Consider the following 12,048-nt stretch of genomic DNA (forward strand, 5'->3'; position numbering starts at 1 on the left):
ACCCCCGCTTTGAAACCCAGATGTTGTTTGGTATGGATGTAAAGGTTGGGCAGTTTGGAAATCTGTCTACTTGATCTGTTTCTGTCGATAATTCTGTCTGTATACTTTGAAGTTTGAGGTGCTGACCTTTTTCCCCTGAACTAGGCAAACAATACATATTTGACTGATTAGAGTAAGCTTGTTAACCCATTTTGAGTTGCTTTCCTTTATCAAAGCAGATCCAAGAACCTGTGGTGGCAGACACCCTGAGGATGCTTGGGGTGCTTGCTGCTACAATGTTCTAATCAACATTAAATGAGTAAAATTTTGTCTGTACTGTAAGTGATGACTTCCACTATTCTATTTTTGTTTTAAAATGTTGATCTGCTAAATAAGTCAGAAGGTTTTGCTGACATCAAAATAAATCAGATACAATTTGTGTAATCAGTACCATAAATGTTCATACAACTGATTGATATCCCATCTTGTTGTTAAAATCATGTTATTATAGGATAATATATAAATTCAATGTTACTACATGTCAGAAAACACACTTTTAACTATTTCAGTATTCAGATGCTTTTAAAATAAGATATGATTAGAATAGGAAGTAATTACAAATACTTCAAGTATTTGGCAATGATTATGATGCTGAGGGTGATGGGGATAAGGATTATTATAATTGATTCAATTGATTAGTGTTAATGAATGTTCTCATCTATACTCAAAAATATGAGACTCTAAAACATATTTCTCAAACTCCTGTGATCCCTGAGATCCTTTTGGAGGGTCCAAGAGGACAAAACTATTTTCATAATAATACTAAGATGTTTTAATTTATAATGCAGTAAACATCAAAGGTTATAATTAAAATAAACATAAGCTCTTTGGGGGAATCTCAATAATTTTTAAGAATATACAATGGCACTGAGGCCAAAAAATTTGAGAATCATTAATCTAAAGAACAGGGGTAAATCAACTTCCCCGTCTCCCTTACCAGTTCCTCAGGAAAAGCTTACAATTCAGAGCTGTCAGCTATAAATTACTTGCTTAGTTAACTGAATGGTACTGATTTTCTGACAAATAATTTTATTAACATGTCTCTGACTCAAATATGAGAGGTTCCAAATCTACCATTTCTGAAAGTTCCTTGCGATAAAAATTCAGAAATACCTCACTTAGACACACTCAATTTTAGAATGTCAGCATTTTAGTCCTATTCTACATAGGTTCTTGACACAAAAATCCAGACAATCTCTATACATTTGCAATGTTAAAAATATCTTTAAGCAATTTAATAAAGGAATGAAACTTACTCTTTTCCTTTTTGAAGCTGAAAAACATCTGATCTTTGTGTCGAACTGGAAAAATAACTATTGGCATATGAAGAATGATATGCAATCTTCACCTAAGTCCCAAAAGAAGAAATTTATAAATGCACGTTTTCATCATCAACATTTAAAACCCAAACATAACAATGTCTTCCTTCTAACTTCTAGATATCTTTCTGATAAAAGGACAGTTTAGGAATAAACACATTTTTTGATCCTGGGCTCTTTCCTCCATGACAAAAACTTCATTTTACAAATATTTTTTGAGCTCTTCCCTCCTTCCCACAAGCTCAACCCAATAACCTCCAACTAATATATACTGTTTCAATTTTTTTTTTACTGAGATTATATGAAAAACATTTACATAGAAAGGTTTAGGCACCAATGACTATAATGAAAAGTTAAATATCAAAATTCTTGGTTCTAGAAAAGAGTATTTGAAATCCATAAGAATTTTAGTAAAAATCCTTCTGTTCCTTAGAGAAATAATTTTTTTTTTTTCTGTCACAGACCTTTAACTCAGGCTGGGAAAAATTATTTATGTGCTTTTACAACTCAATGTCACAAGTAACATGAACAATAATGATAAGAAAACTAGCTATAGCTACCATGATAATATGAATACTGTACTATTACTAATCCTATCATCAGTATGTTTGAATAATTAATGGAAATAGACTAGATGTGCTTAAAAACTATTTTAAAAGATTAATATGTTCTAGTTATGGATCTGTATTTAGAGAATAGACTTCTCGTGGGCCAGAAGAAATTCCAGAATGATCAACTCTGGTTCTGGGGCAATAAGATCTTCAAGGCAATTTTAGAGCTATTATCATGACTACATTAATAGTTAACATTTATATAAAGCTTACTATGTGCAAGGAACTATGTTAAGTGTTTTACAATTATTTTCACATTTGTTCATCACAGCAATTCTGGGAAGTATATGCTATTTTTACAGATGAGGAAACGAGGCACGTAGGAGTTAAGTGATTTATCTAAGGTCACACAGCTAATGACTGCGGCCAAATTTGAACTCATCTTCTGACTCCAGGCCCAGAACTCTGTCCCTGAGCCACATAGTTTTCCTTATTCGCAGAAGAGACTCCAAACTAAAAATATTTTTCTCATAAACTTCATAATGTACTAATCTCTCTATTTATAATATTTTAATACTTCAATATTTATGATTTTGTCTGTATGAGTACTTTCTTCATGAGAGCAAACCTTTAATGGATATAGGTAGCAAAACCTGCCCCTTATTATTTACTAATGAATTCCTGATCAATCTATTTCATGTGTTGCTATGGCCAAAAAAAAACTTAAGTAGTTAGCCAGCCTTGTGGTTATGAGCCTCTTTAAACTAGGTAGTCTGGTCTTTGAATGATTAATACAAAACAAATTAATAATTTGTCATCTCTAGCATAGTATAACCTTACAGAATTCACATTTGGCTGGTATAGTCCTACAGAATGCACATTCAGCTCCATGCTACAATAAGGTATCAAAAAATGTAACCCAAAGACATGTATCTCCTGTTCACAGCACTGTGCAGGGTACTGAAAACATAAAGACAAATGAGAGTACCTGCCCTCATGGCGCTTACATTCCACTGAGAGGACACAGTATACACACAGAAAAAAGTATAGAGCAAGACAAGAGAGACAGACTAATACTTGAGGTAAGGAGATTAAGGAAAGCTTCTCAAAGGAGGGGATACAGGGACTGTCTAGAGGGAAGATGGGGATTCTGATAATCAGATATGAGGAGGTTATGCTTTCTTGTCTTGGGAATAACTCATATGAGAACCCATGAGGCAGAAGGTGAGATGAATTTCAAGGTTATTACTTTATTATTTAGAGGATTCCTGATTTCATTCATATGGGTGCATCTTTCCTGTGCCTAATAATAATAACTAAGCACATAGCACTTTGAAGTTTGTGAATTTTTTTTTAAAGCAATTGGAGTTAAGTAACTTGCTCAAGGTTACACGGCCAGTTATTTTGTGTGGCTGCCAAGTATCTGAGGCTGGAACCGATTCCAGGTCTCTCAACGCCGGGGCCTGTGCTCTTATTCATTGCATCACCTGGTCGCCCCATTGTGAAGTTGTTTTTTTTTTTTAACAAATATGTCATTTTATCCTCATAATAACCTCAGGAAGTTTATTATCCCAGTTTTATAGATGAGGAAACAGAGACAGACAGAGACTAAGTGACTTGTCTAAGGTTACACACATAATATGTCTCTAAGGCAGAATTTAAACTCAGGTTTTCCTGCCTCCAGATCCAGTTTGTTATCAGCTGCTCCAGTTTCATGGATTGATGTGTTCTAAAATGTCATCATCTCATTACCAGCCCCATGCTGGTTCTTGTATGACACGTATAATTTAAGCCCATCATAGAAGTCTTTCCAGGTTTTTAGGATTTGCCAGGGCTTGAACTCTCCTTGCATAGCCTTTAGGAACCCATGGTCACCTCCACACCAAGACAAAAATTCAAAATAGAACTTTAGTGGAGGATGAAGGCTAATACATTGCCTTTGAAATGATAAGTGAATGACACATGTTATGACTTTCCTACCTTGTCTTCTGGATTTCCATTTGGGCTGAAATAAACAGCATAACGGTCATCACCTTTAATGTAGAATCTGTAGCCATCAGAATTTGGGGCTACTAGAAATCCACTGAATCTGGCAACAAACATGTCTTGCTCCACAGGCCAAACATAGGAAGCTGTATCTACCCAAGTGGACCCCATGTAACCTTGTGTGCTTTCATTATACTCTAGTATTTCTTCAAGATGAGTAGGTTGGCTATTATTCCATACTTCAAGCTTTAGACCTCTGCCACCTAAATAGAATAAAATAAAGCCAGTCTATATTGGGAGTATTGTGTATACTAGGATTCATTCAGTCTTACAGAGGTTACAGATGCTTAGCCCACATTCATGTATGTTTGTGAATATATATGATATATATGTATATGGAATATATACATACAATATATAGGCGGTAGCATATATGTAGTAACATGTATTTAGTCGGTAGCATATATGTGCATCTGTATGTGTGTATCTGTGTATGTGTATATACATACACACATATGGTAGCACATATATATAGTGGGTAGTAGAGAGAGCTAAAATAACTCCATTTTGTCTGTAGTTCCTCTATTTTGCCTCTGACCTTGTTTGTATTACAAGCCCCATCTTATCTTCCACTTTCCTTATTGTTGAAACAGCAAGGACAGTCCTGTCTCTTAGGCTGGGATTACAAGAGATAACCTGAAAAAGAGCCTTTCCTGTTATGAGCCCCCAGCAACAGGTCCAGCCACTCACAGGATACCACACCCCTTAGGCCCATTGCTCTAGCCATGCAGTCATCCACCTGCCTAATAATTTGCCCCTCTCCAAAACAGAGAGAGGCTATTCCTCCAAAATAACTTTCTACTTTGTTAGAATTTACAAAAATAATGGTTCTCTTCAGTCAAAGGTGTTTCTTCTGATTTGGCCCCCTCTTCTTTTTATAGCTTGATTTCTAAGATAGAAAACCTCCTTTTAAAGTTATAATAGTAGAGATTGAGGACTGGATTGGAACCAAGATGCTGGAGTAAAAGCAGGAACTTGGCTGAGCTCCCACTAGAACGACTTCTAATACCTGTAAAGTATGACTAAACAAGTTTTAGAGCTACAGTACCCACAAAGTGGCAGAGAGAAATAAATCTCCCACTGAACACAGCCTAGCAGGCTGACAGGAAGGGTCTGTTACACCGAGCTGGAGTCGAGCACAGTCTCATGTGAGCTGCCCAGGCCCAGCCCTGGGGCAGCCTGACCAGCAGCACAAACCAGCCAGAGCAGACTTCAGGGAGAGTGAATCACCAGCAGCTGTGGTGGTTTCCAGACTTCTCAACCCATAAACACAAAAGAGAAAGTAAAAGGTCAGTAGAGAACTCTGTCAGAACTGGGAAACAGAAGAGCACAGTCCGGCCCCTGCCCTGGGGTGAGAGGTGGCAGAGGTCTGGCAGCTGCAACTGCTGCCACGTGGCTGACTCCGGAGCTCCTGGCCTGCAGATCGTAGGGGGATCAAGTGACCATTCAGAGGGTAATTGCTCTTGTTTTTACTAGTTTGAATCTGGGTTGCAGTCTTGGGTGGTGGTCCTTTGGTAAGGAATGCTAGTGTGCCACAGCTTAAGGTAGCTGGGGGAGAGGGCACCCTCCTTATAGCTCTGACAACAGCTTTGGCAGCCAGCTGTGCCTACCCCAGAAATTTGGGACATAGCTCTCTCCACTCTGGAAGCAGAGTTCTATCATGGCAAAGAGCTCAAAAGTCAAATAATTGGCTGGCAAGATGAGCAAACAGAGGAAATTCAATCAGACAATAGAATCTTTTTTGGGAGACAAAAAGGATCAAAACATGGAACCAGAAGAAGACAACAAAGTCAAAATTCCTGCATCAAAAGCTTCCAAGAAAAATATCAGCTGGTTGCAGGCCATGGAGGAACCCAAGAAGGATTTTGAAAATCAAGTAAGAAAAGTAGAGGAGGGGGTGGAGCCAAGATGGCGGAGTAGAAGCAAGACCTTCCCGCGGCTCCGGCTTCCACCTTCCCCAATCCATGTAAAAAGGGGACTCTAAACAAACTTTGGAGCTGCAGAACCCACAAAATGACACAGAGAAGCTAACCTCCCGCTGGGACAGCTCAGCAGGCCAGCAGGAATAGGCCAGTGCAGCGCTCTGGGAGCCGAGCCCAGCCCTACCCCGAGGCTTTACCCCCAGGGCAGGCCTGACCAGCCACCTGCCAGAGGGACTCCAGATCAGCAACAGTTGTGGCCGTTTCCAGATTTATCAGCACATAGATGCAAAGGACAAGGTGAGAGGCCAGTGCAATCAGGACTTTGGGACCCAGTAAGTGGGAGTGCGTGGCTTTTACCCCTGGGGCGAGAAACCTCTGAGACGCTGGCACAGCCAGCCAGCCCCACATGGCGGCTTCAGCTCCTGGCCTGCAGAGTGTAGGGGGACCAAGCACCAGTCTGAGGGGTAATCGCTCTTGCTTTAACCTGCTTGGATCTGGATTGCAGTCTAGGGTGGAGGTCCTGGGGTGTGTGTCCAGCTTGCCAGAGTGTGTGGAGACCTCAGAGAGGGCACCCATCTAATACCTCCGGCAGCTGAGAAAACCCCAGCATTTGGGACGAAAACTCCCCTGTCTTCTGGTGGCAGAGTCCTACTGTGGTAAAAAGCCCAAAAGTCAAATAATTGAGTGGCAAAATGAGCAGGCAAAGGAAACAAAGCAGACAGAAGATTCCAACAATACACTCCTATTTTGGGGACAAGAAGGAGCAAGGCATGGAACAGGAGGAAAGCAGTGAAGTCAGAACTCCTGAACCAAAAGCTTCAAAGGAAAATACAAGCTGGTTACAGGCCATAGAGGACCTTAAGAAGCAGATAAGAAAAGTGGAGGAAAAATTGGGAAGAGAAATAAGAACAATGCAAGAAAATTATAAAATGAGAGTCAACAGCCTGACTGAAGAAAATAATACCTTAAAAAACAGGCTGATTCAAATGGCAAAGGAGGCTCAAAAAGGCAATGAGGAGAAGAATGCCTTAAAAAGTAGAATTTGCCAGATAGAAAAAGAATCTCAAAAGCTCAATGAGGAGAATCATTGATTCAGAATTAGATTGGAGCAAATGGAAGCTAATGACTTTATGAGAAATCAAGATGCTGTTAAACAGATCCAAACAAATGAAAGACTAGAAGGCAATGTGAAATATCTCATGGGAAAAACCACTGACCTGGAAAATAGATACAGGAGAGATAATTTAAAAATTATTGGACTACCTGAAAGCCATGACCAAAGTAAGAACCTAGAAAGCATCCTCCAGGAAGTTCTCAAAGAAAACTACCCTGATGTTTTAGTACCAGAGGGCAAAATAGAGTTTGAAAGAATCCACCGATCTCCTGAAAAAGATCCCAAAAAGAAAACTCCTAGAGAAGTAGAGGAGAAATTGGGAAGAGAAATGAGAACAATGCAAGAAAATCATGAAAAGTGAATCAACAACCTGCTAAAGGAGACCCAAAAATATACTGAAGAAAAAACACCTTAAAAATAGACTAACTCAAATGGCAAAAGAGGCCCAAAGAACCTTAAAAAGCCAAACTAGCCAGATGGAAAAGGAATTTCAAAAACTCACTGAAGAGAATAATTCCTTCAGAATTAGACTGGAGCAATTGGAAGCTAATGACTTTATGAGTAATCAATATGCTATAAAACAGGTCCAAAAAATGAAAAAAAAATAGAAGGCAATATGAAATATCTCCTCGGAAAAACTACTGACCTAGAAAATAGATTCAGGAGAGATAATTTAAAAATTATTGGACTACCTGAAAGCCATGATCAAAAAAAGAGCACAGAAATCATCTTTTGAGAAATTATCAAGGAAAACTGTCATGATATTCTAGAACCAGAGGGCAAAATAGAAATTGAAAGAATTCACCAGTTGTCTCTTAAAAAAGATTCCAAAAAGAAAACTCTTAGGAATGTTATAGTCAAATTCCAGAGTTCCCAGCTCAAGGAGAAAATATTACAAGCTATCAGGAAGAAACAATTAAAGTATCATGGAAACATAATCAGGATAACACAAGATCTAGCAGCTTCTATATTAAGGGATTGAAGAGCTTAGAATATGATATTCTGGAGGTCAAAGGAGCTAGGATTAAAGCCAAAAATTACCCACCTAGCAAAACTGAGTATAATGCTTCAGGGGAAAATATGGTCATTCAATGAAAAAGAGGACTTTCAAGTCTTCTTGATTAAAAAAAAAAAGAACTGAACAAAAAATTTGACTTTCAAATATAAGAAGCAAAATAAGCATGAGAAGGTAAACAGGAAAAAGAAATCATAAGGAACTTATTAAAGATGAACTATTTACATTCCTACATGGAAAAATGATATTTGTAACTCATGGGACTTTTCTCAGTATGATGATAGTTGAAGGGAATATATGTGTGTGTGTGTGTGTGTGTGTGCGTGTGTGTGTGTAAGGGTTATGGGATTTAAAGATCTCCCATGCCCCATGGACGTGCTGACATAGCAGAGCAAGAGAAAGTGAAAAGCCGAGCTAACGGTCCTGCGGTTGGCAGTTGGTGGCGGTTGCCTTTTTTTTTTTTTTTTGAGTTAGGACTCCTGCTGAGGACTGCCAGGGGCCGGAGCTGCTGGGAGCGCTCTTCCAGGACGCTGGGTGGTTGCTGTGAGTGGGGAGAGGAGGACCTTTGCCTGAGGTAGCCTGTTCTGTTTTAAAGGCTTGAAAATGTGGGTGCTTTCTACTTTATCTACCTGTGCCAATGTCATAACTACTCTGATGGCTTTCACTTTCTGGTTTTGGGACTCAGTCTTTTGGTATCTTAATAAATTTTCTAGTTTATTTCCCCAAATGGTAAACCTGACGTATTTTGTGATGGATAATTATATCAGCATATTTGTAATCTCTATAGGCATTGTGAATATGGCATTGCTGATACAGTGTGTGTACATACATTTGTATGTATAGGAGAGTATATGTGTGTATAAATACATATGTGAGTATGTATATACATATGTGTACATGTATACATAGACAGAGGGATAGGATCAGTTGAAAAGGGAGGGATGATATCTAAAAAATAAAATTAAGAGGTGAAAGAGGAATATAATGGAGAAGGAGAAAGGGAGAGATAGAATAAGGTAAATTATCTCATATAAAAGAGTCAAGAGAAAACTGTTACAATGGAGGGGAAGAGCAGGAAGGTGAAAGGGAATGGGTCAACCTTACTCTCATTGAATTTGGCTTAAGGAGGAAATAACATACACACTCATTTGGGTATCTTATCCTACAGGAAAGCAGGGGAGAAGGGGAGAAAGGGGGATGATAGAAAGGAGGGAAGATTGGGGGAGAGGGTAGTTAGAAGCAAATACTTTTGAAAAGGGACAGGGTCAAAGTAGAAAATAGAATAAGTGGGGGGGCAGGATAGGATGGAAGGAAATATAGTTAGTCCACAATATAACTACTATGGAAACATTTTGCGTAACTACACATGTAAAACCTATATTGAATGGCTTGTCTTCCCAGGGTGGGTGGGTGAGGAGGAAAGAAGGGGAAGAATCTGGAAATCAAAGTTTTAAAAACAAATGTTAAAAAAAATTGGTTTTTTTACATGCAATTGGGAAATGAGATATACAGGCACTGAGGTATAGAAATCCATCTTGCCCTACTAGAAAGTTAGGAGGGCATGGGAGGGGATACGAGAGAGCAGATTGGGGGAAGAGGTATTCAGTAGGCTTGCTGTCTTGGAGGGGGGGTAGGGGAAAGACAGAGGAAAAATTTATAACTCAAAATCTTTAGTTGAAAACAAAAAATAAATGAATAAAAGATTAATTTAAAAATTTTTTTTAAAAGATGTTGAGTAGTGAAAGGGACCTCATTATCTACCTAATTCCACTCTTTCATTTTGTAGAGCAGCCAACTGAGTTAAGTGAGTTTTGTTCAACACACACTTTCAAATAAATCATGAGGCAGGCAGTGTAAGCCTTACTATCTTGATTTGTCAGATGAAGAAATTAAGGTCCAGAAAGGTCAAGACATGGCAAACTCCTTATTCTCTCCTCTATTTTTACCATAGGCAGTTATAGATAATAGGGCTTTTGAAAGAGTACTTCTTTGTGTTCTTTTATGAACTTTTGGGTTAATACTAACAATGAATACAATGATCTCTTCTTTGATTCAGCTACATCATTCCAAATAGTCCATATAACCAGTGCAGAAAATTCTAATGAAGAATTATGGGAAAGTTTGTAGTATTTTGTCACCAGTTGAAGAAATCCTCAAAGTCAGCTCTTGTGCTCCTCTCTGTCAATATAAAAAGAGCTCCTCTTTTTTTTCTTTTCTTTTCTTTTTTTTTGAGGGGAGCTACTCTTTCTTATGACCACTTACCTGGATATATAGTTCTAAGGACACTGGATTTGGGTGGTGTCCTACAATATATGTTATTTTCTGTGACCCTCAGGACCTTGCAGCTCTGACCTGTAGTAATTCAAAGAGCATAAAACATAAAGTTACTGGTGAGTTTTTAGAATATAACCTCCACCAGTTTATCTAGAAGCAGTTTCACTGAAGGATCAAGTACAATTCCTAGAGTTGCATAATTCAGGGGTGAAGCCAAGAATAAATGGAGAAACTCTTCATCCAAATAATCTGTGATAAGGAAGGAGTGGATTTCTGGCATGGTGGACAACTTATTTTTTTTTATTCTTTAGAATTAAATTATCAGAGTATTTAAATCAGCTTCTAAATAATGCTAGGGTTCTTCCTTATCTGATCTGACAGCATTTTGTACTTGTCTTATAAGTATATATTCCAATTTGTTTTATATTTGTATTACATGTCTTGCCTCCTTTTTTAGATTCTAAAGTTCTGAAAGGTTTGTTCCCTCAGTTTATTTATTTGATGTTTATTTTATATTGAACAAATGAATTAATTTATATATGCCCTCCAACAAATCATCCATATTTATATCTTTTAAACTTATTAAAATTAGTCTGAAACTGAAATTTTCACAAGTTCTAGGAAACAACATACAATGTAATTATTTCTTACTTAGGAGAACTATGTTTTACAAATAATTTTATTTTTGAAAGGAAATAAATGAAAGAAGTTTTATTAAATTAAAAAATGGGGGTGGCTAGGTGGTGCAGTGAGTAAAGCGCCAGCCCTGGAGTCAGGAGGACCCGAGTTTGGTTCCGGCCTTAGAGACTTAACATCCACACAAAACAACTAGCCATGTAAACTTGGGCAAGTTACTTATCCCCATCTGCCCTCCAAAAGAGAAAAAAAAAAGTTTAAAAAAATGAAAGAATATTTGAAAGAAAATAAATGTAAGATCTTGGATTTTGTTCTTCAGGAAGCAGCTGGTGAATGAGAAAGCATTATGAGATGGGGAAAAATGGTAACTGAGAAGTCAAGAGAAGTAGGCTTCAATCCCTGCTTCTTCTACTTCCTAACAATGCAATACTGAGGAAGCTGCTTAAACTCTCTGAGTCTCAGTGTCTGTAATCAGTAAAATGAAGTTTGTGGATTAACTGCTTTTGAAGGTCACCCGGGTTCTGAATCTGATTCTAAGCATGCTTGACTAGAGAAAAACTAAGGCAAAAATTCTTCAGAGAGATCTTTGGTGAAAAGGTTGATGAATTTAGTCTGAGATATTCCCTGGGAGAAAAAAACATAGACACAGGTATGACTTTATGTTTAAGAATAAATTTTCCTTCCTGGAAAGAATTTAGAATAAAAATTAGATTTCCAGAGGCAAAATAAAACAACTAGCAAAAATAGATATGATCCTACAAGAAAAATGATTTAGTGCTTTGACATAAGCTTAACTATGCTAGTGGTGAAAGTCTCCTGATAAAATTTTCAGAAGACAATTCAATTTCTTCTAAATGAGATAGTTCCCAGGGGTGGCCAGGTGGCTCAGAGAGTAAGAGCACCAGCTCCAGTGTCGGGATGACCTGGGGATCAAATCTGGGCTCAGATACTCAGCACCACACCCAGAAATAACTGGCCGTGTAACCTTGAGCAAGTTACTTAACCCTGATTGCTTAAAAAAAAAAAAAGAAGGCAATTCATTGTCTTCTAAATGAGATAGTTTCCTCACAATAATGTTTGGAATGAGATTGTTCACACATAACAATGTTTTCCTCCTCCCTTTGTTGCCTCC

The 12,048-nt window shown here is 38.0% G+C and overlaps 1 protein-coding gene across 1 annotated transcript in view; it reads right to left on the reverse strand.

Moving 5' to 3' along the window:
• The window catches only part of PKHD1L1 (PKHD1 like 1), a 222,093-nt gene that overhangs the window by 169,586 nt on the left and 40,459 nt on the right, over positions 1–12,048 (reverse strand). Inside the window, exons 12-14 of the mRNA XM_069081363.1 lie at positions 10,269–10,358; positions 3,890–4,158; positions 1,296–1,387 (exon numbers count right to left, since the gene is read on the reverse strand). Coding sequence (XP_068937464.1) covers positions 1,296–1,387; positions 3,890–4,158; positions 10,269–10,358 — 451 coding nt within the window. The remainder of the gene's footprint in view (positions 1–1,295; positions 1,388–3,889; positions 4,159–10,268; positions 10,359–12,048) is intronic.

Source organism: Petaurus breviceps, unplaced genomic scaffold (genome assembly GCF_028583685.1).
Source record: "Petaurus breviceps papuanus isolate PSGF00001 unplaced genomic scaffold, PetGlider_PUasm1.0 98, whole genome shotgun sequence".
Lineage (NCBI taxonomy): Eukaryota > Metazoa > Chordata > Mammalia > Diprotodontia > Petauridae > Petaurus > Petaurus breviceps.